At 40.0% G+C, this 25,593-nt stretch overlaps 1 protein-coding gene across 5 annotated transcripts; it reads right to left on the reverse strand.

The window, feature by feature from the left end:
- Positions 1-492: 492 nt before the first annotated feature.
- Positions 493-24,994, reverse strand: LOC105381136 (S-adenosylmethionine decarboxylase proenzyme). 5 transcript variants are annotated; one of them, XR_007266634.1, is made up of 12 exons: positions 24,752-24,994; positions 24,121-24,207; positions 6,512-6,695; positions 6,368-6,385; positions 4,836-4,932; positions 4,284-4,450; positions 3,863-3,955; positions 3,411-3,431; positions 2,255-3,095; positions 1,762-1,845; positions 1,281-1,359; positions 493-984 (listed from the first exon to the last, which is right to left on the reverse strand). XR_007266634.1 is itself a non-coding variant. In XM_048623105.1 (10 exons), the coding sequence occupies exons 1-9, from the start codon at positions 24,871-24,873 to the stop codon at positions 1,309-1,311; spliced, it is 1,059 nt and encodes a 352-aa protein (XP_048479062.1). In that variant the 5' UTR covers positions 24,874-24,994; the 3' UTR covers positions 493-984; positions 1,281-1,308. The 5 variants fall into 5 exon arrangements, 1 of the variants encoding a protein (XP_048479062.1); XR_007266633.1 differs by having other exon boundaries at positions 6,368-6,382; positions 6,509-6,695; XR_007266632.1 differs by lacking the exon at positions 6,368-6,385 and having other exon boundaries at positions 6,494-6,695.
- Between the last annotated feature and the right edge of the window lie 599 nt (positions 24,995-25,593).

Genomic DNA, 25,593 nt, shown 5'->3' on the forward strand with positions numbered 1-25,593 from the left:
TTTAATTGTTCAGACATATTCTGTAGATTGGAGACAAACTTTTAGACAATACAAAAAATATTCGACTAATTTAATCTAGAGAGCCCAAGTTTAGGCAATTAATACTTTTAAATGCTAGAATAAGTGCGGCTAAGGTGATACGAAGCTTCTAGAAAGCGTAAGTCATCTCGAATCTACAGACTAGTAAAGAGAAAAATAGTTAAAAATCTAGAATTCTTATAGTTAGCGTTTTGTTTTGTACATGAAGCTTTTCCTTACACTAAGTTGTATTTATTCACAGATAATGTTTGAGCTACAGAATGTGAGTAAGACAATGATTTGTGCTGAAGCTAGGGGTGCCGAGTTTGACATACAGAAACTACTATGACACAGTGGCCGATGCCGCCCGCTTACCGGCCCTAGATTATAAATGCCGGCAAAAGTTCAGTAACAACATAACAGTAGGATCCCCCACGAACCTCCACTATCATCTAACTTCTATGTCATTTTATTCTTAACATTAATTGGCTAAGGTTAAGGGACAGGCTCTTAGAGACCTACTGTTACGTTAGCTACTGCGGGCGAGTTAGAGCCATGTGTGACGACGTCACGTGACGTCACAGAGCCGACACAGGCGCCGCACGAAGCGCGCCGCCGCAGAGTCCGCGCACGCCTCCAGCCGCGCTGGTGGCTCTATCTTTGAGGCATTACTGGGCTCTAGATCCCGACTGGGCTCTAGCTTGTCATGATTAGGCTCTAGAGCCCCACCAGGCTCTATCTTTATATTGCTAGGCTCTAAAAGCTTAGAATTTTCATTGCCGGTATGATTGGTCTCTACGGCCCCGGCATGTTGGGGCTCTCCGCCGGGCTCTGCGGCGCTGGGCTCTAGTTTCCGGCGGCGGCGCGCTGCGTAGGGCTCCAGCGTCCAGCTGGCGTCTCTCGCGGACTGCAGGATGTCGTCCAACGAGCGGTGTGGAAATGCTTCATGTCTGGGTTTTATACGGGCTGTAATGAAGAAAAAAACTGTGAGTGTTAAAGTTAGCACATGCCTATGAAATAAAAGGCGTCATAGCATAGCAATATTTCAGAAGCTACTGCTTTAGGCCGTATACAGAAAGAAAGTTAAAAAGTTATAAGCGCTTACTTTATCCCACGCTTCTCAGTGCTGGAAAAGTAAGCGGTAAAGGTTTATTATTTTTTCTCTATGTTTCCAGGTTTCTTTCTGTATACGACCTTAAAAATGTCTGCGTTCAATTTACTACAGACTCTATTTTCTACGCAATAAGGTGTATAACACTTACGTGAGTGCGGCGCGGCGCGGGCGGCCCCTCAGCTGGGGAAGCGCGAGTACAGCGCGTACAGGAGCTCGTAGCCGGAGAACTGTGGAGACAAACACGGGTTATACATATTAAACTTAGTAGACAATATAGGCGATACAGCTCGCGACCTATCACTTGAGTACTAAGTAAGAAGTCCATAGTAACTACTATGCACTTCTGGTCTAATAATAAATACATTTTATTATTATAGCATAACCCCTATGACAGCTGTCAAATCCATACATTTTATTTGACATTTCATAATTAAATGTGTCCAATGTTAAATACTATTTCCACCTCTATCATTTACATACATACATATGCTCACGACTGTAATCGCCCAAGGGTAGTCAGAGGTGACTCGATCTGTACATTAGTACTCACTTGTATCACTACATCTGTATCAGTAATAGGTACAATGATCTTAAATTTTATAAAGTATAGTTATTAACAGTCGTCGTACCTGACACAGCGTGGTCTCGAGCTGGCTGTAGCCGCTGCAGCCGCGCTTCTGCAGCGAGCGGAGCGCCTCCGCCCCCGGCGAGTCCTGGGGTGAGATACATAAACGTTATTACACTGAGTGAACAAATATTTCTGTCACGTCTTGTTTTGAGCGTTCATACCTGCCTAGGAGGCAATATAACCGTTGCATAGACCAGTAAATGTAAAGCCGGTAAAGTGTTGTGGCGATTCTTGGGAGAGGTGTATGATCAGCATTGACTCTTATTGGCTGACGATGATGATATCAATAGTCACAAGGTACACACCGGTGTAGCCAATACCGTTAGTATAGCCCACCTACGGCGGTAATAGTAGAAATCGACTATAGACCCTACAGCACTAGATACAAGGTACATACTGGCGTGGCAGCACGCGCGCCGCCAGGGCGTGGTAGCAGCGCGCCGGGACGTTGCTCTCGACTATAGACCCTACAGCACTAGACACAAGGTACACACCGGCGTGGCCAGCACAGTGAGGAGGGCGCGGCCGGGGCGGAAGGTGGCCAGCACGCGCGCCGCCAGGGCGTGGTAGCAGCGCGCCGGGACGTTGCTCTCGACTATAGACCCTACAGCACTAGACACAAGGTACACACCGGCGTGGCCAGCACAGTGAGGAGGGCGCGGCCGGGGCGGAAGGTGGCCAGCACGCGCGCCGCCAGGGCGTGGTAGCAGCGCGCCGGGACGTTGCTCTCGACTATAGACCCTACAGCACTAGACACAAGGTACACACCGGCGTGGCCAGCACAGTGAGGAGGGCGCGGCCGGGGCGGAAGGTGGCCAGCACGCGCGCCGCCAGGGCGTGGTAGCAGCGCGCCGGGACGTTGCTCTCGACTATAGACCCTACAGCACTAGACACAAGGTACACACCGGCGTGGCCAGCACAGTGAGGAGGGCGCGGCCGGGGCGGAAGGTGGCCAGCACGCGCGCCGCCAGGGCGTGGTAGCAGCGCGCCGGGACGTTGCTCTCGACTATAGACCCTACAGCACTAGACACAAGGTACACACCGGCGTGGCCAGCACAGTGAGGAGGGCGCGGCCGGGGCGGAAGGTGGCCAGCACGCGCGCCGCCAGGGCGTGGTAGCAGCGCGCCGGGACGTTGCTCTCGACTATAGACCCTACAGCACTAGACACAAGGTACACACCGGCGTGGCCAGCACAGTGAGGAGGGCGCGGCCGGGGCGGAAGGTGGCCAGCACGCGCGCCGCCAGGGCGTGGTAGCAGCGCGCCGGGACGTTGCTCTCGAAGGACACGTACGAGCACTCGCGCTCCGGGGTTATGTGGATCGTCATGTAGCAACCCTGGGGAAGGGGAACGGGTTAGTTTTAGGGGTAATGGTAGGTGTAGTAATGGTAGTAGGGTCAGTTTGACTAAACTATACTTACTTTTTTTAGCTAATCTTTTTATATGAATGGAATAAGATATAACGGGGGGGTAAAATATGAAATTGGACAGTGAAAATAACTCATGTTATTTACTAACTAAACTCACCAGATGTCAGCACCTGGGTAAAGATAAAGTAACCAATGACGAGTGCATTGGTGAATTGGTTTTTTTTTTAAACATTATTTTTTTAATCTGTGTCTGATTCCGGAAGTTATCAAAATGAAACTTACAGATGGCAAATCCTTATCTCCCTGGAGGAAGCATGAACAGAAAGTAATGGAATGAGCGAACATTCTATCAGCAAATGTCATATTTGATTCCGGCCAGGATTCGATCCCAGAACCATCGTTCGGTAGATGTCCTAGAACCAGTTAAGTAGATGACTGAACAGTGATCTAGCCGAACATTGCGGCATAGAAATACAGGCAGTCAGGCATAATTTGTTGCTTTGGGTATTTACAACAATCCGATTGGCTCAATAACTTACACAATTCACACTACGCTATGAAAACCAGGATGGTTACTCCATACTGACAGAAAATGAACGAACGACAGCTGTCGTGCAATAGGCACGTTTAATACGACGAGACAGAGTCGTGATTCGCGCAGCAGCGCTCCGAAACTTAGTTTTTCGTCGTAGAGAGTGACCCCCCCCTGTCTATGCAACATGTAAACAACTCACATCCTTGGCGACTCCGTTCATGGAGTACCCGCAGGGGTCGAACAGGAAGTCGTCGATCACCATGCCCGGGATTATCTGGTCTATGCCCGACTCCTGAAATATAATAGGAAATAGGTTATTATTAGAAACCTAATAAGGATAGCGATATTAGTGTAGTGATACTAAAAGGTTTCTAATCTAACAAACTTCATTTAGTTCAGTATTTATTAAGTTACTAACTTGCAAGACTCATAAATAACGTATATATCTATTTGCAAATAAATTTTCTAAATTGGTACAGTATACCGATTTATAAAAAGCTTTCAGCTTACAAAATCGAAATTCATTAGCCGATTCTGTTTTACATATTTTACACGGGAACAAATTCGGCGATTCACTTTCATTCCTACACATTTCACACCCAACCTCACAGTCCACCTACCCTAGTCGCCTGCTGCGCGTGCGCACTATGCTTGCGCGTGAAGATGTCCATGACCTCAGGGTCCAGCTCCGACATGAGGATCTCGATGGTCTGGTCCGGCTCCTGTGTCTGTCCAGAGACCGAGAGGCGGGTCTCGCGCTCTTCCTTCTCGAGCGCGCCTACTGTGCCTGCGAAGATGTATATTTTTTGTTATTATAATTATTATTACGAGGAAAAATTAATAAGGTAGGTTATCATGTTCACATGTAGAATGAATGCTAAAGCGTTGTGTTTGTGTATCAGTAAACTTGCAGAAGGAACATGGAGAAAAAGGAAAAGAGTGTGCATGAAAATATGATGTATATAAATTGGGTTGTAAAATACAACTGATCGCCCGAGCGTGAGAGGGTTTTATAACCATCATTAGCTCAAAACCCACTGTTGGACATATTGCCCTTTCGTATTGTAAAACACATACACTTATATCCTTGTATTACCGGATTATAACGAAGTTTTCAGAGTACCTACTTTACGAATGTTTACTTCTATAATAAGTATCAGTGATTTACAAACCTTCTAGCGGCAGCAGTGTGTAGAGGTACCAGCAGTCCTGGTCGGGGCCCAGGATGTACGCCGAGCCGTCGCCGAAGAACGAGTCCAGCAGCTCCACCTGGAACAACAAACAACGGCATTGTTAGTGGACGAGATCATAGACAACTGTATTAAGTATACTGAGCGAGATCATTCGAATTATTCTGTCTATTTCAGACGAAACGTAGCATTTTGTAGGTAGTTAAATGTCAAAGTAAGCTTGCCTGTTACTTTACGGGGAAGAAATTGTAAGGTAGGCACTAATTTAATGTGGATAATTCATTGCCTCTTAAGAATATGTACTCAGTATTCTGTAGAATTACATCCCACATCCTAAAGTACAAAACATACCATGATCATAACAAATAACAAAACACAATAAATCCGAATGACTTCTGCGTACAGCGGGCCCCGTGTTCCCGCTACCGGTCTGTAACTGGATATGTAGACTATGTAGCGAGGCCCATTCATTGATAACATTCTGTCCATTGCGAGATTCTTGCAGCCGTGGGATTGGAGCTGGTAGTAAACAACTGGCTCGTTAGAGAATACCATCCTGTAGCATTAATTATGTACACGACCAATAAGTAGTAACCTATTGCGGGTCTTAGGGTGCCTTTCTACCATGTGCTTTTATAGCTATGATGTGTTTTCTTGAATGAAATCCGTTTTCAACAGTGCTATGCTATGTGGACCAATGAATATGATTGATAGATATCAAATGCATCCATAGCAACGTAGCAGAGATCAACTATAATCCACAAATAATGCAGCAATTATCTGTGAAATAATGCACAAAGGCACACGTACAACTAAGCACAAAGTGCATGGATGCACTTAGCAAGTAAAGTAGGCACATAATACAATGAGGTGTTATGAGAGTTATGCAACAGTATCATGTTATAGTTATATGTATATTATGTAATTGTATTGGTCAAGGTGAAGCACGTCACATTTTGCTAAGGTTTCAAACGGAAATTCGATAGCCCATGTGAAATGCATATCGGCATTAAAAATATATTGGAATGCTATGAAAATTATTGTGAAATATGCTATCGTGCTGAAGTGAGTAATATATTTTTTAATTACTTACTAACAAATTTTCTCAGAATTGAAGTGTTTATCGGTCTTTCATATTCTGTGAAATCAATGGTTCAAATTCCAAGTGATAGCAGTTGAACTTACACTGATATTTAACTGTTAGTACGTCAGTCACATACGTAATGTATGTAAAAATGTATGTGTGTAGTTATACTAGTTAATACCCTGTTATCTATATACTATACTATACCCTGAGTTGGCGCGATACTCTCCTATAATGGCCGTATCCAGAAACAACGCTTGTTACCAGCGCCGGTCTGTTTCCTTCATTCATTTGACAAACCTGAGCTGATAAGTGCGGGAAAATAGTCCACATAACTAGAAGAAGCTACCAGCGCTGGAAACCAGCCTTTTCTTTGTATACGCCCTATGGAACTACGACTAAGAAGGAAGACCTTTTCTGCTCTACTCACCTCAGCATCAAAGTGATGATCAATGCCATTAGTGGCGCGCCCGGCGGCGGCTACTTTAAGTTTATTTACTATGCATAATAATCTTAGTTACGGCTAGTTTGCTATCGAGCTTCCTCCATCACTCACCTCAGCATCAAAGTGGTGGTGCGGCTTGAGCTGGCTGCGCGGGCGCGCGAACTCCCGGCGCGAGTAGAACACGTTCTGCACCTGCGCGTGCGCCGCCACGTCGCGCGCCAGAGACAGCACGCAGCGCACGCAGCGGAGCGGGGTCGTGGTGCCGCACGTCTTGAGGATCCAGCGGCGGCGGGACACGAACATGCTTGACTCACTGTGGGGAGAGGGGGAATGGTCAGCGTCTATGAGATCAGCTACCGTACAATCTGTCGCTTTCCTGTCAAACATTTGACGGATGCATACAAGTTACGTCTGATTATATTAGCGAGCGACGTTGCTTAGTTGCTAAAGTTCGGTGGTGGTAGCCCCACAGCTCAATATAATATAGGTAGAGGGTGTTGTATAAATGGTATAGAGTAATCTGAAAGGAAACTCAGGGGATCATTCAGAACCACTTTTACTTTACAACTTTTAGAACTCCCCCTCTAAATGTAAAATAGTCTTAAAAGAATCCTAGGAGTGTTTAACAGTGTTGAAATTATACTTATTATGAAATTTTATTTCAACCAAGGAGTACACCAAGAGTATATGTTCCTTGTCACGTGCCTAGGTACTAGACAAAACTGATTATTAATTAGTTTTTATTTATGTTAGGCCAATATTGATAGCTATTATTAGTTACTATAATGAGGTTATAAACTCGCATTATCTAGCTCGTTACTAATTGAATGTCCTTTATCTAAATAGCATAGTAAATAATAAATACTAGTAACATAATTAGTTCAACCAACAAAAGTATGCTAGCCAAAAGTAGATTCAGAAGGTAGGTAACCTATTTGAATTCGTAACAAGCGTATACATTAGTTATAATACGACACACGTCTTATTGTTGTGTGTCACACGTGTTATAATACTTAGAGCTTTTCATCAGCATACACAGCCATTCAGCTAGCCACCCAGTAATCAACAAATTCTAAAACTCCATGCCTATTTAGTTACTTATTTGTTTTGTTAAGAATCATAAATTATATTTTTCCTACTCTGAAGTGACCTTTCCTTCAGGCACGCACAGCACAATCTTTTATGATCCAATTAATTTACTTTTGAATTTTATGCTACACAAGTATACTGCTACTCATTGCTAGTTATAACTTTAAATATTTTTATTCTTATACCTACGTATACTTACGTATAATGCCAGTAGGTAACATACATTTTATTATTTACTTAAAATTATAACCACCTGGCACATAGACATCAAACATGGAACTAGGCGTCCGTCTAGTCTGTATTTACTTAGGTTTATCTTTTATTTACCGTATTATTGTCAGTGTTTCAAGGATGTGGTTCAGTAAATATGCGTAAGTATACGAGTTATATCGTAGTCATTGTGTATTTGAACGTGTCGTATCTACAGTTCCTGTGAGGTGAGCATTTGACAGGTGCATCTCCTTTTACGTCATCATCACCATCAGTCAAACAAGCGTCCACGGCTAGACATAGGCCTCGACCAAAGCGCCACAAAGCCCATACACTGTGTCGTCTTCTGCCTAACGCTAAACTTTCCAACTACTACCAAGTCCAAATGACCTAAACTCCGGTTACCTGTTCGATGTATTCATTACACTCGACTACTTACTATACAGATAAATATCATTAAGCGAAAGGGAAACCTTTGTAGTGATTTCTAAGTTATCAGTAAATGAATACGTATCAAATAACCCAATCAATTTTTAATTTCATCACGCCATTGCCACAGAGATAGACATTGACCAACCCTGGACTTCCAACGACAGTTTCCAGATCTTTCCACATAAAAAATCCACCTAATCAAACTGATATCAGCAAGCGTAAGGTGTCGATGTCGTGGCGGTCAAGAAACTCTGGATAAACTGGGGTTAACTGATAAGGAAATGACGAGATAACAAAACCCCGGGTTACGAGCACGAGAACTGATAGGAAAATCGCCGATTGATTTGAACCTCTGTACTTTACACGGGCGGCTAAGATGATGTAACGGTTGACACTCGTAGGTATATTTCTAAAGCCAGCATTATCAAGTAATAGAAAAACAAATAGATTCCGAATTTGAATAAACAATTCTTAATCGTAATTCGATACCGAGCATTCACCAAGTTATATCTCTATTAGTGATGTAACGAATGTGTGTTTTTGGACATTCGCGAATGCGAATGCGAATGCGAATATCTGAAATCGACATTCGCGAATGCGAATGCGAATGCGAATATTCAGTTTGTGTTCAAATTTGGCGTTATTTGTATGGTTTGGTGGTAGTCTCGTACTGAACGAGGTACGTTCCGGTCTAGGCGCATTCCGAATCAGACTAAACAATACTAGACGCAATTTTTTTTAAAACTTTTTTTAGCTCCGTAACACTTACGACACATTGCGACTGTGTGCAGTTTCTGAGGACGTTTTACACGAAACATTTAAACGTATTTAAATGTATGGCTAACTTGCTCTGTACTATGCAAATACGCTTTTTGTTTGTTTATTTACACTCACGGGCAATGAAAATGATCCATTAAGAAAAACACCACATTACTCCTAAGCGCAAAAAAAAACTTAATGACGACTTCTGCAATTTTTTATTTAAAAATTTAACGACGAATCAGAATATTACCAACTAAAAACGTCAATATTTTATTAAAATTTTCTATTAAATGTTTAAAAAATTTCTTTGCACGTGAGTGTATGTTTAGGTCTTATGAAGCTACAAGGTGGACCAATAGAAGTCGTCCGATGTTGTTTGGATCTCATTTTTTTAAATGAAAAACTTGCATTCTGTTTTTTGATTATGTTTATTTGAACCTTTATAATTTTATTGATAAAGTCTAGAAGATCATATCGGCTAAATGGGCGCAAGATTGCCATACAGGCTCCTTTTATGGCATTTCTCATCACTCCAGCGAGAACTTCGGCCGAGAGATTCTCGCACTCGCCTTAAGGGCTTCTAGAGACACGGGCTTATTCACATAAACACGGGTCTTCAAAAATCCCCCCAAAACCGTCTCAAACGGCGAAATCCGGCAATTTTGCAGGGAAACTGTCATTTTTCCCTGCAAATAAAACGAAAAAAAAGGCGTCCCGAAAACTGAATAAGTATACACAATTATTCCGCGATCTTGGGTAGTATATCACTCCACGGCCTCTGAATTTGTATTCTGTATTTGTCTAGTCCACCAATATCAAAACAAATTTGAAATTGACGTCCATCTGAGAGCAACTTCCAATAGGGTGATTAATTTTGGCCCACCTTGTATTAACTATTTCTAAAGTTTCATTGCCCAAAAAAATAATTAAATAAATACCAAATGATAAAGGTAATGAGATTAAGAGAGTAACTTGTAATAAAAGGTAATAGACGAATGGATTTTGATTTTGTTAACCTACCATTATCTTCAAATACTTTTTTCTACTTGAAATTGGTCACCCATCCAATGGCTGACCGTGTCAGTGGGTGACCAATTTCAAGTGGTGCTTTTCTGGACGCTTCCGTGCTTCGGACGGCACGTTAAGCCGTGGGTCCCGGTTGCTGCTTCGGCAGCAGTCGTTAAGCCTAGTCAGAGGCCTTCGGGCGGCTTGAAAACATCTGACAGTCGGGTTGCCCACTTACCCAACAACTCTCTCAGCACAAGCTTGCTTGTGTTGGGGTCCACCAACCCGCACTTGGCCAGCGTGGTGGACTAGGCCTAAACCCTTCCTTCATTGGAAGGAGACCCGTGCCCCAGCAGTGGGGACGTAATGGGTCGTGATGATGATGACTTTTTTCTAATAAGTATTGATATTCGCAAAACATTCGCACAAAATTTTGCGAATGCGAATGCGAATGCGAATATCCAAAAATGTGCGAATATTCGCGAATGCGAATGCGAATGCGAATATTCGTTACATCACTAATCTCTATGCTTATGTTGGTAGCGAACGTAGTTAACACAAGCGGAGATAAGTGTGTGACGTCACACCACTATCAGTAGCGGTTCAGTAGTTCAAGTTGAGACAAGGTACGGGGTTCGTGTCCGCACAGACACAACAGGAAAGTTTCACTAGCCAATGACTCATTATTAGCACAATAGTCTGCACATCTAGGTGCTGTGTGAAATATTCCATGTTTTGATAACGTCTACATATAGGTTGTTCACTGTCGCTTACGAAACGGCTATGTTATTAATACTTTTGTTTTACAAAGCCTTTTGAGTTTACAGAACAGATTAGATTGATTATGCTTACGTAATAATGTGACATAAGAAGGTTAGCAGTAGCAACCGTAGCCGTTTCCGTATAGCTTTCGTAGGATAAAAATCATTCCAACAATAAAACATGCTGAGGAACGACATTTAAAACAAACAATTGATAAACACCACACAAGCTCGTACCCAAATACCTACATCTGCGCGCCATTGTACAAGGAAAAGCTTTGTCGCAGGACATCAAAGTATATCCTATATAGCCTGTACCCTGTACTATAGCACGCGCTCACTGAATGGTATAATAATAGCTCCCCTTTATCATGTAACTGTAACTAAAATAACTGAGCCGCTTATCTCGGGACCTTAGACCCTGTCCACGCTACTGTGACAGATAGGATAATTCTTATGATTTACCGTATGTAAGCGGCCTGACATTACCAGATTGAAGCTTGCAAATTTATAGTTCCTAATATGTACGGTGAGGTTACCACCACCAAACAAGAATTGAGGAAACAATCCATAACCAGTGTCGCTCGCTTGTCAACTCCGACGGAACTTGTATAGATCTGACAGATGTTTGACAGGCGAGCGACGATCCGACGATGCTTATGGATTGTTACTTGGTAATTTGTCGGAAGTGGTACGGTAGCAGGATACGTTCAAAATAAATTTATAGACAGATTTTCGTGCAAGGTTAAATTGTAAATCGCCAATACCCGGTAGCATTTAACAATGGACGTCTCAACCGGTAGCAGACATAGAAGCACAGCTTATTCAGATTCATCTCAACATAATTGATGTATATAATAATCATTATGATGAATTAAAAACAATCATACATAACCATCAAATCTATATTAAAACGTACATTTAACATCAACTAGTTCCACAAAATAAACCGATTAAATTGCAAGATCATTTAAAGCGAAAGTAGTTATTTTAAAACATGTTAGTGTAATAAAATAACTTATGGACAGCTTATTTTACTGAAACAAACTTAAGATTTAAGAACACTCTTGCAAACAAAAACTACACAATTCAAAATTCATAATTTATATTGCATAATTGAGACAAATGTCAATTAACAAATTAACCGACATGATGTGCAAGCGCAATGGGGTTACACCAGCTTTAACAACAAAAAAGGAGATCTATCAAGCAATCAACTTATCAAACGAGATATAGAATCTTGGTTAGCGCATCAGCGGTTTCAAGCTTCGTATCTCGTAACCTAGACTGACCCGCAGATGTCCTCACATCTCATCATTCCATGTGGAGCTCCACGTGCCGGTGACTCACAAGAGTAAACATCGCAGCTCGGACCACAACTATGTACTCAAGTTGTGCATGTCTTAGATTAACAATATACGAACAAGATGGTGGGTCGCATACAGAAACATACCAGAAAAAATATCCGCATTTTGTTTACTGTCAAACCGTTTTAAGCTCAACCTAACGACAACCATTGTAACAATGAATAAAGTCACAAATCTTCCAACCGAACTAATTTAAAAAAGACCTCAGTGGTTAAAGTGCGGTGTTAATTGTCGAGACTTGCACTGACTCTATTTAAAGATTTATTTATTTCACCAGAAACATAGGTACAAAGTATATTAAGCACTGTTTTCCGAACTAGATATCAATCTGTATTTCAGAAGACAGTTCTCTTCCAGATTAGGGCCTTTTACTGGTAAATAAACAAAAATAGAACACTCTCCATCTAGTTAGTATTAAAATAACTATTGTTGGTGCATATAGATAGTTACTGAATGCATCTGTTTACGATTTTACGTAACTGCAACGAGATATAGTCGTGGCATAGTCGTGGTTTTGTTTTTCCTAAGCTCCGGAGCGCTGCGCTAAACACAACTCTATTTAGTTGTATTAAGCGTACCGATTGCATGACTTTTGTACGTTCGTTCGTTTGTTTCTCTAGTAACCCCCCTGTTGTCGACGTAATGAAAATGCATGTTTACTTCATTTGCGTGTAATTTGATTACAAATATTATTTAATCTGAGAGTACAAACTCCATGTTTTAATTAAAAGCATCCGTGACTTTGTGGCCACTTTTTAGATACCGGCTCAGTTTCTCACATAAATAAACCTGTCCAAACTACAATTCAGCCTATCACAGCGCTGAATATCATAATCCAGTTCTACTAAAGTTGACGTTCTCAGGTAAGAAACAGACCAACAAAAATATGATTCATATCGCTACGATGTAGCCTAGACTTGCCTATAGGTGACCTTTGTGACCTACACGTATAAAGCTATAGGAGGGAGGGTGTTAGGGTGGGAGGCGTTGCCTAGCAACCGTTTCAATATGGACACTGTCATAATAACTAGGATTACAGAGATGGACTCACTAATTGGACACACTGCACCACGGGTTAGTTAGATAGTACACACATTCATGTATTACATGGATACATGAATGTGTATACTAACTATAAAACTACAACTCAGAGGATAACTTTATATCGGAGCATTGTATCTATCCATTGCTGAATATTGAACAAAGGAACTTTAAAAAAGCTAATATCGGCATTAATTTTATGTCTGCCACTTGCTATCCCTATGTCAAAGCAAGGCAGCAATACGTTTAAGGTCGACATTGGGTTAAAGTTCCTTTGAGTGGATGAGTCATATGTTGTAATGTCCCATTTACATCATAATTTTATTTGTTGCTATGGCTTATAGTTTATATTCAATAAGATAGCCAGTAAAGCATTTTTTTTTCTCAACTCAAACTCAAACTCAAATTTTTTTATTCATCGTACAAATATAAAATTTTCTGATGAACGTCAATTTTTACAAATTACTCTCCGTTCGGATAAGGGGGGGCTCTTTCTGTCTAAGGAGAAGAACGGAGGCAAGAAACTCCTGAGCCATCTTTTCAAAAAAAGACTTAAAACTAGTTGGTATACAATACATATAAGCTTAATAATTTTCTGCTGTATATGATTATTTCAATAAACGTCAGAACGGACTTGAGCTACGGGCGAGATTCGTTTTTGTATGGTAGACTGTTAACTTAGTCAAGGTTAGGTTATTGAGAACTAGACTTACACTAAACAGAATACGTAGTAAAGTGCGATCCACGTATCTTGACCATGATTTCTTGTGTAATTTTTCTATTGTATTACAGATCATGAACATTTAGAATTTATTTGGCCGTAAATACATTTCATGCGTTTTTTTGTATAAATTGCACATAAGCTGAAGCATATTCTAAGTGCTCATGAACTGTATGTAAGTACATTACTATTCGGCTTGTTTCTTTCAGCAAACGGCAAATATACAAAAACAAATGCATCGTGCTGGCCACTGAAACATTCACTATTTCCGTCGATTTGCTATTTTCAATATAATATCGTGTGGCCAGTTTTAGTCAAGTGCCGTGAATCGTAGCATACTGCCACATACGACCTTGGTCGTCGCGTGGCCACATTTGGCAATACTCTGTCTGTAACTAGTAAAGCCTTACATTGTCATCCTCAAACCAGATTCGCAGATTAAATATAGAAACCAGTTACTTATAAATACTTATACCAGTTACATTGTTACTGAATAAGTTATTTAAATGAAGATATGTGTTGTGTAGGGTACCAAGCTTGATTTAAAAAACTAAGATTGCTTTTTTAATCAATAGGAAGTCATTTATATGATTTATGAATATGCTCGACTACATTTGCCAAATGTTTCGCTTCAATTAAACACATAATGTACGTAAGGTAGATACCTACTAGGCATGTAAAGAGACATGCCAAAGAAAGTGTTCATAGAGAAACGGGTGTAAATACATGTGGTGCAAATTAAAGGTATATTAGTTAATGATTAAAGTATAACAAAAAAGATACACTATTCTATTCTATTCTATTCTATTCTCTGTGGGGGTGTAAGTTCCTGCACCTGGCTCTCTCGAGTGGAACCTTTGTGCATATCCCCAAGGTCTAAACTGCCTTCCTAAGCTTGGACCATTTCCCACCACGCTGGTCCACTGCGGGTTGGTGGGTTCACATATCTAGATGTGCTAAATCTAGATATGCAGGTTTCCTCACGATGTTTTCCTTCACCGTAAGAGCGATGGTATACATTGTACTTAAGTTAAAAGAACTCATTGGTACATGTCAGCGCCGGGATTCGAACCCGCATCTCTTGATTGAGAAGCGGGCGCTTACCCGACTGAGCTACCACCGCTCCGAAAAAAAGATACACAAACAAATGTATTTCAAATATGGCAACAATAGAGTGTAAATAAAACAACAGAATCTCTAGCTAAATGATCGTTAACATCGAACGATTTCAAGTGTCGTCGCAACCGATCTATTTGTGTCCAGATAAAATATTCCTTGTGCATTGCAACATAACAACGCTATAAATAACGAATCTTTTTTTATATCGTTCTAGATAGAGTGCGGAATGTTTTATAACATATCGGGGGGAAACCTGGGCAATTTAATCGGACATGGAAAATCACAAAAAATAGATCCAAGACTTCAAGTCAAGAAGTTGCAAGATTTTACAAGACTGCATAGAAACACCTTGAGAAACCAAACATAAGGATCAATCCTAATTACAAAGACTGAAGTAAGACCGAACATCCGACATCTCATTGACGTATCCGCCTGTACTAAATGACGAATACTGACGATGATGTATACTGATGTGTGCAATGTTACGACAACCTAATTAAAATTATCAGGCGCGCGCGTAATCTCATACAGTTCGTGAGATAACCCGTACCTTGCACACATCACTGCTGTCTGCACACATCCACAGTGCATCAACGCCTAGTGTGCCTGGCAACACAGGCTGTGGTGTGTAGCACGTAACTACTGCGTCAAACCGCCTGTTGAGCCTTGTTCCAATCACACGGTAATACCCCTATCACGACGCCGTAGAGTCGCGGTTACCGCAACAAACAAGGTTCTATAGCACCTGAATCGCCACCCTAGGGGGAACAGATTTGTCGGAGCACTTGTGGCAAGTGGTGGCGGGTCCGCCCCGCCCCCCGCGGCCGGTGCGTCGCCGGGCCCCCGCGGGGGGCGGTCGAGGCGAGCCGGCAGGGCGCAGGCTTGCTCGCCGATCGATACTGGCGTGACGAGAGATGATATACATGACGGCTGCCATGCCTGGGACTGATGCCGGCTGCAATCGATGGAGCCCCAACCACTTAGGTATACCACCTATGTATAGCATAGACCTAGGTATTGGTGGTTTCAGACGTAACGTCTGTTATCGAACTGTTGGTATAATGTCTGTATTTACAATGTTTTAGTTTAGGTTTGAGGCAAAGTTTGAAACGGACGCTTTAGCGAGGAATTGGCAGCGGTCTAGATTGCGTCTAGTGCGCACGTGAGGCTGTTTTTAGCTTCGGGATGATTACTCATACATTCTGCCCAACGACCGCCGCCGCCGCCGCCCTCACAGTCACAACACGGACCCAACCAACAACATTTGAATAATTTGTTATGAATCATTGTTATGTTTAAGATGTTCTTAACTGGTAACGACATAATATGCAATTGTTCTTGACTGCATAATTATATTTTGTGTATGAAATAATAACATCAGTGACTGTGGTGAGATTGAATGAAAATGGTACACGTATTGTTGCTGTGTTGGTAAGGAACGGTGGTTCAAGCATTAAGTTTGTTATTTTAAGAATTTCATTCATTGGCTGATTGGTATAATGCATTTTATCGTTGTTTATTAATTACTACTCGTGTTAAATATATTATTTAACTATCTTTCTATTTATAATCATGTGACTGAAAAATCTCTTCTTAACTATTATATTTTAAATATGGGTCTAGGTCTAGGTACTAACTGTATTTTTATACCATTTAAAGAGAGAGCAAGGTCTCCTAATCCTAACTATTCAACTACAGTCACGCCTCGATTTGGAGGTCGTAAAATGTATAACATTTTGTTACTGGGGCCCTCTCTTAGCGATTCGTATTCCACTAAATAATAGGATGCTACGGGTAACGCGAGTAACATTATTGTGATGTAACGTAATATTTTTCAGTAAGTAGGTACCTATGATTGTAAAAAAATTGGCAAATCATATTAAAAAATAAAACTATTTGTTTAAAGGTAGCGAAACTCGCGAATCGCATTTATGGTCATAAGTTATAAATGCCTACATTTTGATCTAATCCGTGTCAGATTTAGGTACATCTGGGATTCGTTAAAATTTTCCAAACCGCTAATAGTATATAGAAGAGCCTTTATATGTAATGTAGCCGTGGTAGAGGTGCTGTGCTACAATATAACCTTCAAAGAAGCAAATTCATTAGTAATTCAGCAAATCACCGATCTATTTGCGGATCGGATCGATTTATTTTAAAACACATACTCAGTTTTTGCTTAGCAGTTACAATACATGTAGGAAATAACCCTTTGTATAACAATAAGACTAGTGTGAGATTTTCTATTCCACTGAAACCAAAATTAAGGTAAACAACTTATTAAGATAAAGTATAGGGCAGTATGCAATGCATAATAATGGACTTTCTAGACATAAACAAAACACTGCCATAAACAAACCATATGGAAATGCAAAACAACAACAAAACGAAAAATTTAAAACCAAGATTCGGGCGTTTACCGACGTATATCACAAAAGATGTATATGGTATTTGACAACGCTAAACATCCGTTTAACGTGTGACTAGTTTTAAGTGGTAAGACCGAGATTGATTGAATAGATCAGCGGATGCTGTGCATCTTCACCATCCCCCATCAAAACCGCTGACTCATCAACGCCATGCCTTATAAAGAGTTGAATAACTGCAACGGTGTTGAACTCAACAGTTGCATGGGGGCGGCACGCGCATGCGCCCCCCGCAACCTTGACCTTACCGCCCCCGCCCCCGAGTCACTGCGGACTCGGCGCACCAGAATAACCCTGCTAATGACGACGGTTTGGTAAACATTGATGCACAGTTTAGGGGACGTATCGCGAAGTCGAAACGAATTATTTACGAAGTAATTAGTGTCGAGTTCAACACAATTTGAATGCGAATATCATTGTCAAAACATAGTTAGGTAAGCGATAGGGAGCCTAAGTTAAGTTTCATGCTTATTTCAGGTGAAAGGTTATTCGGAAATTCTGAAGGAAGTTTTTGATGTTGAGGCCTTAATTATTATTGTCGCTATTATAGGATGTTCAATACAGTCCACTGGGCCGCGGAAGTGTGACAGTTGCCATCGACACGACAAGAAGAAGAAGAATACAGTTTAGGTTTTAGAAACGGTTTTAACTGGCTACAGAGTGACTCAGGAAATAAAACATGCTCCAACCAGAACCAAAACTCGAAATAGGTACGAATTTCTTGAGGCAGAGTTATGGTATGAAATATCATGACCACCATAGTAGGTTGTTGTTGGCCGACTGAGTAAAAAATCTGAAGAAACTGGTTCTTATTCAGAACTGGTTATCAACAAGGAGGGAGAATGCTTGCGATTCGTTGTTCGCAAACTATAATAGAGTTTTTTTAAGGATGATTTGATTTATCGTCAGTCTGAGACAAATCGTATTACATAATGTAGTTGTTGTTAAGAATACAACACAGCTACACATTCTTCTTAAAGTTAAGGCTTTCCACAATAGAGCCAACGAGAATTTACAATGCATGGAACAAAAAACAATTTTTCAACGTATTTTGGTCGGCGGCAAAAATGAACATTCTTCGTATTGTCAGTACGTCCATTCCCGAACCACTACAAAGCTCTCCTGTTTCTAGCTTCGCAACCAGTCAACTCCCAGAGGGATCATATTTTATTACATCAAGACTCACGACATCCCAAACCAGACAATAAACTATCCGTTTCTAGGTCTGTCTCTTTCAGCCTCCGAACATCAGAGTGAGAGAGGGCACTGTTTGTGAAAAGCCTTTCCACAAGGAGCGAGATGCGATAAAGTATCGATTGTTCCTCTCGTCTCTCAATTGCGTCGTGACCCAAATCCCAGCTCTACCCCACGTGGCTTCTATTATGTAAGGGGTAAAGTTTAAAATTGTGAAAACACTGTGCAGTTTTCTGTCAAAACAGCCGGTGGCACGTGGTTTGTATTACGTAAGGAGTCTAGTTTAAAATTTTGCTAACACTGAAGTTTTCAGGCAAAACAGATAGTGGCATGGAAAAATTATGGAAAACGTGGAAAAATAGCGACCAGGATGTATATATTTACTTGGCCTTACATAAGAACATAATACTAAGTAGGTACATACTTTAAAGTAATAATATCCATTCTTACACAAAGTGAAACATAAGGAAATCTTAAATTATTCGAACCTCCAAGCTTGGAGGAATTTGTCAACTTAAAGTGATTATATTGGTATAACTATAAAAAAACGCAGGTAAATGATTAAATAAATAAAGGAACAGCTGCTGTTCCAATAAGCTGCACAGTAAGCAAGCCGTTACACTATGTAAACACTAGGTGGCTGACTTCAATCAATAATAGTAATTATTAATTACTGCAAGCACCGTCGTGGCGGGTGTTTTTACTGTGAAGTGAGTCATATAAAAGCAAAGGTATGGAGCAACATCCAAATTTTAAGAAAGGCTCGTAAATGCTGTCTGATACATTTTTAACAAAGTTGTTAATAATCTATCTGCCTTCCGAGATTGTAGACAACCTCAAGTGGCAACAACACTCTGTTTTCACTTGTGTATAATTCAACAAATCTATAAGCAATAGGTCATCATTTGAACAACGAAATTATAGCAAGCCCGGAGCAGCAAATTCCACGCAAATATTAAACAAGACTATGCTATGCACGACACACAATAAGATTGAACAAGTCGCAGATTGGCAATTCAAAGAAGAAGATCGGACATCTTTTGATGTTCGTTTGAAATGATACCATACATTCATATCATACGAAGAGTCCAACATGCCATGGAACGGAACTTTCCAGGAACTAGCAACACACTACCGCCTTCCAAAGAACTCAATTAAACACCATTGGAAATATGCAATATTCACCGCTTATTTTTGTTACCATAGATAGCGATTAAATAGAAAAAAAATAAGCTACGGCAAATTATGGTGATTGCATATCACTTGCGAAGGGTCCGTATAACACCATTCCCATCGGCTTCCTTTACAAAATATGATTGATGATGAAGGTGCACTCACGAGCAATGAGAAAGTTTCAGTGACATATGGAACGGCAATGGCAGGTGGAACTGTTCATTTCCCGACTCTCACGAGTGTATATTCGCCACATATTATACAGATTGAAGTCTTGGCAAACTTCATGGAAAACCGCAATCATAGTATCCAAATAGAATGATAAAACGTCCAGCAGAACGAAATGAATAGGAGATAGCGCAAAATAACAATCAAAACAATCTCGGCTGGAGAATTGCGAAAGCAATCTTGGCTGGAGAGGTGGAATCATCTAGAGGATAATTTATTTCCGAGAAACAGCAAAGCATTGCAATTTCAACTTTTGCGGGAACAAATTTCACGTATTTCTTTCCAGGGGCTATAATTTGGGACCCAGTCCGTACCGGGATGAGGTTCAAAGACAAGTTTTTGTCGGTGCCTTGTAAGCCTGAACCAACCAGTTTTCAATTAAATTTACTTTACGAAATGTAAAACAGTGGCATATCAGATAATCAAGACTCTTAAATTCACTAACTTTTTTAATTAGATCCAAGACTTTTGAAATACAATTCGTGACTTCTGACGCAGAATGTTTGGCTTGCAGCAGCTACTATCTCTCTCGCCTGCTGAAGAGTTTGTTGTCTCATCTCCCATCATGTTACGTGTGTTTGTTGTGTGACGTAACTTGGCGTCCGAAACGCTCCGCCTTAGGGTTGTCACAACACAAGGATTTTCTCATCTTGCTATCATAATCCGGGCAATATGTTAAGTGGTAACGAGTTGGTTTTGCGATTTCAGAAGGGCTAGTACGGGGCATATTTAAGACGTGACAAGAGTTTCGCATCGCACTCACTCACATCGCGCAGCCTCAAGAGCGAGCGCGACGGAGAACTCTTGTCACGTCTTTAATGCGCCCTGTGCTACAGGGCCAGGTGGCTGTATGCTATTTAGTTCAACAAGGAGTGGTCTAAAGATTTGTATTTTTTGAGGCTATTATTCTGGATGTGGCCAGCCCTGGTGGTGCTACGTGTGCGTGCGGCTGACGCGCTCGGCACGACGCCAATGTCCCGACGATAGTGAGAGTTTAGTTTACTATAACTACTCTTCCTTGTCGCGGCTGCAGTTTCAGTTAGCGAACAAATGTTTGTGTACGGTGGCCTACGCCTAAAAGTATACAGGCGGAGTTTTTAAAATAGCGATCCCAAGCTCACATGCTGCTCAAGCACATCCACATAAAAACCACTGCTACACACATAACACACAACACGTCCCCGGATTTATAACAGATATAGCTGGTCCCTCCATCATCAGGGATCGCTATTTTAAAAACTCCGCCTGTATACTTTTAGGCGCAGGCCACCGTACGTTTCAGATACCAAAAACGTACGGTTAAACTTAAAATTTTCAATGTGAAATTTATAAAGTTAGTATTACTGATGTTGTTTCATAGTTACATAATCGATCGTTATATTTATAATCCTTATTGCCTTCATGAAACCTAGTGTATGTAGATAGACGGTTCTTCCATAGCCAATAATTTATTTTGTTATTCCATATCTATTGTTATTGCAACTACAACACGCGTCCTTATATTTAAAGAGCAATAACATCTAATACAGAAATAAACGGGTTAATTACAGAATTATCTTTCCACATGCACACACATGTTTCCGAAGACTTTCAGCGTGTGGCAAGGATGCAATCTTTAGCTGATCATGCTGCTTAGAGGTGTAAAAGTTCTACAATTTATTGCAAAGATAAATATGCGACGTCTTTAATAGGGTCAATGGATGTTTACATTTATAAATAGTGAAAAGCGAGGGGTAAAAATACGTGTATATTAAAACTGTGTGATTTATAAATGCCTTTTCTACAGGCGCTCCTGTGAAAAAACTTAGTTTAGTGTAAAACTAGGCACATATAATCATTTGAACGTCAACACCGTATCCATCTGCTAAATACCTACCGTAGGTTAGGTAACCTGGTTTAAACAGATTTCTGATAAATATATAGGTAATTATAATAAAGTTTCATGGAATGTTTTGTTTTGATCAATATCATTTGCAGATTGTCAGGCCGGATAACGAAACCGCAAATTGGCAAAGATTCATAAATTAAATAGGTGTAGCGGAGTAAATCATGCCAAAATCTCTCTGGGAGGGGGTTATTTTCGTCAAATGTAAATTATTTGCTAGAACATTGACGCAAGAGGGACGGTTTTAATACTTGTTTGTATACAATATTGATGACTTTCTCGCGAAGGTATTAACTGTTTTTATTTAATTATGTTTTCTTTAAATTCTTCTAACGGTGGATGTAGACTCCTATAATGAAGCATTCTATTTGCCGCTTAAAATTACTTGACTACTGTCGCTTGCTTGCTACTGAACTGAAAAGAAAGTCAAACCTTTCTTTTAACAAATTACTATTATTTTCAAGTTATTTCAAACACCATTTTAGGTTAATTTAGAGCTAAAATAAAGCTTTACGTACCATCTAAAACATCTACCTAATCACCAGGATGTACCATTATCTGGACCACAGTATCAGAACCCGTGACCTTTGCGAAATGTCACGAAAATGGCAGAAAAAATGAACCGAGCGCATAGCAATAGCGCCTTATCAGAAGGCGTTTATCAGGTTATCAACTGGGCATACTTCTACAAAGTTTACTATAATAGTGATAACCGGGTCGTTGATAGATAACCCTGGCTTAATCTGGCATGCGCCTGGCAGACGTAGGACGTACTATAATGATATTACGTAAGGTAAACACTGGACATTGAATGGACTAGAACAATAGTTCATCAGATTTTGCCGATCCGATGTGGCTTTAAAATATCTAGTATCACAAGTTACTAGTATTTTCCGTTTAGGAGTAATAAAGTGCTATTTGTCACTGGAACTTTTTCATTGCTCGTGAGAGTAAGTAGGTATAGTGTTCACGCTGTCGCCATCACTGGCCTGTCATTCAGGATAAAGGTCAGGAATCAATTGCTAGATCATTATAAATCTGTGGCTGCACACCAAATCCCATTATTCAATCAAAATACAATAACACTCTTTTGAAATTAGAATGTATTTTTAGCGTGTTTGTAAATAACACTTGAGAGCTCATGGTCAAATTTATTAATTTGATCTATTCGATTCAATGTGCTATGGAAAGACCTGTGTACAGCATGCTCTGAAGGGTCGCATCAGAAATCAGGTAATTCGTCAGAATACGAGACTTACAGCACTTAAAATCTTATCTGTAGATAGAGTTGAAGTAGCAGTGGGCCGACAGTTGGGATAGACATGTTCTCGAGTGGAGACCACTAATAGGAAACGCCCGCCAGTTCACTGGCCCGACAAAGTTACGACAATTAGTTGATAGTGTTTGAATGAGGAAGGCCAAAGAGAAGCCATAATCCATGGCCTGATGCCACCAACTCACCAACCCATGCTAAGGTTGCCTATTCACTTAATATGTTCGTATATTTTGAACTCCTAAGAAAAAAGTTTAAAGATACTCGGTTAAGATAATAATTTAAAATGTTAGGTATAATATGCTTTTATCGATATTACATCATACGTACAACAGGATTAAATGATAACTGATGAGTGAATGTCTCTGATTCTGTATAATAAGTTAAGTATTCTTATTTCTGTGGTAATTGGTCATTGTGGTATAATACCTACTTATGTAAAGTTGATGCTGATAAAGAAATAATTTGCTAAGCATTTGTTCAAAACATTCTGTCCAGAATTTTATTGTTACTAGCCTATCGAAAAACTAATACCACATTACCATAATCTTTTAACCCTAATTTCTTATGCTATTGCCCTCCTTATTTATCAATATTCATATTTGAAGTCTGTTATACTTGCCATAATGTTACTTACTATAAAGTACAAGTTTTAAATAAATTAATAAATATAAAAAAATTACACCAAAGAGATCAATGGTTAAAGCATAAGGTAATAATCCTTGTAATACTTATTTCTTCATAAGAAGGCTTCAATCACTGTTAAGTTTTTGTTAAAGTTAACAATAATTTCACTATTAGTTGGCACCATCTACTCGTTTTGGAAAAATACTGACTATTGACCATTTGCGTATGGTCTAGAATACTTTTAAGATTTTATTGTGTGTTACATGGTTTATACATAATTATTAATTATATTTTATTAGTGCTATTATTATATTTCCTGATGCTTCTGACCGGCTCATCACACAACTGGCACACCATAGACTAGCTCTCGTTTAAGTCAATGAATGCATAAGAAAGTGTTTAAAGATGAAAGTGCTTAGTCTTACCTTAGAACATAGGCATCAACCTGCTCGCTCTGTGTGAAGGAGATGATCTCGCAACGGACTATTTTCAGCACATTCTCCCATTGTTGGCTGTTGAAAATAAATATTATATTTATAATACCTGGAAATTTTTATAAATCTCATTTGTTGTAAAAGTTTTACAGAATTTATTGGAATTCTTACCTACAGTTATTTATATGTTAGAAAGTTAGTTAAAAAAAAACTACTGTGATGAATAAAATGTATCAAATATTTGCAAGAGGGAGGGTAGTTGAATGTTCGAAAAAAAATTACTCCTATGTCAGAATCTCATTTATCACATTAGATGACTGCACCTGTCATGAAATCAGCTGGTTGGTGGAATCTTATAGGAATAGCATAATATTCCACGACCATCTATTTAGCCGTTAGTGATAATGTCATAATTATGATCAACTGCTTCTAGAAGCTTACATAATTTATTGGTGTCAGCATTGTTAGGCGTAAACTAAAGAGAAAGATTATTTTCAAATAAAGTTTTAGGTTATACGTACGCCGGGTCGATATACTTAATTAAAATTATATAATCAAGTTTGAAAGAAGTACACCAATCTGAAATTACATTATGTTAGTGATCTAACGCTAAAAAACTTACCGAGTTATTTTTCTTAGATCCGCATTTTTGGCCGGCGTAAACCATATTTCAATAAGCTTTTCGACACCCTCGAAAAACTGCTCACCGTTTTCACTACTAGATATTATTTCTTTTTCAGCCATTGCGATTTATTTCTTGATTATATTAATTCAGTTAAAACGATTTTAAAACAATTTTTAAGTTTGCCGGATTTTCTAAATAGTACCACCGCTCTGGCCAAGTGTCGGAAATTGACTGATGAATGAATGAATTGAATGATCAATGAACTGACTGGTTGACTGAGTTGAGTTGATTGACTGAAAGTAGGTACTCTGTGTGTCTGTGTCGGTGTGTCCGTTTCCGTGCAGTGGTACCGGTGACCGGTGGTACCGTGGTTGCTGGCTACTTGAAGTTGAAGACTGACAGAGACGAAATTAGGTAATAACGTAATGAAAAGAACAGAGGGAAGATCATTTTATTTGCGACGTAAAGAAAAGAAGAGAGGTTTAAATCGAGTAATTAGTAATGTTTCGTTTAATCGATTATTAACTGTTAGTAAAAATATTTTCAAAATATGAGTTAGAACTATCTAGCAATCAACCCAACCATTATATATATTGATTTTTATTGATTGACATAATAAGTCTAGTCTTCATAAGTGGGCCTACCTGCCATAGTTTTACTTTGGGGCCTTCCCAACTACCCACCGTGGCCATATTCGTATGTCGCCTGACGATGGATTAAAAGTATAATACTCAGAGATATTACAGTAAGTTGGTTTGTAACTTGTACTTGTTACTATAGTTGCGTCCGCAACGCCAGTGGGTGGAGTGGCGGCACGCACTAGTTTTATTTACTCTATG

The sequence above is a fragment of the Plutella xylostella genome, chromosome 3 (genome assembly GCF_932276165.1).
Source record: "Plutella xylostella chromosome 3, ilPluXylo3.1, whole genome shotgun sequence".
Classification (NCBI taxonomy): Eukaryota; Metazoa; Arthropoda; class Insecta; order Lepidoptera; family Plutellidae; genus Plutella; species Plutella xylostella.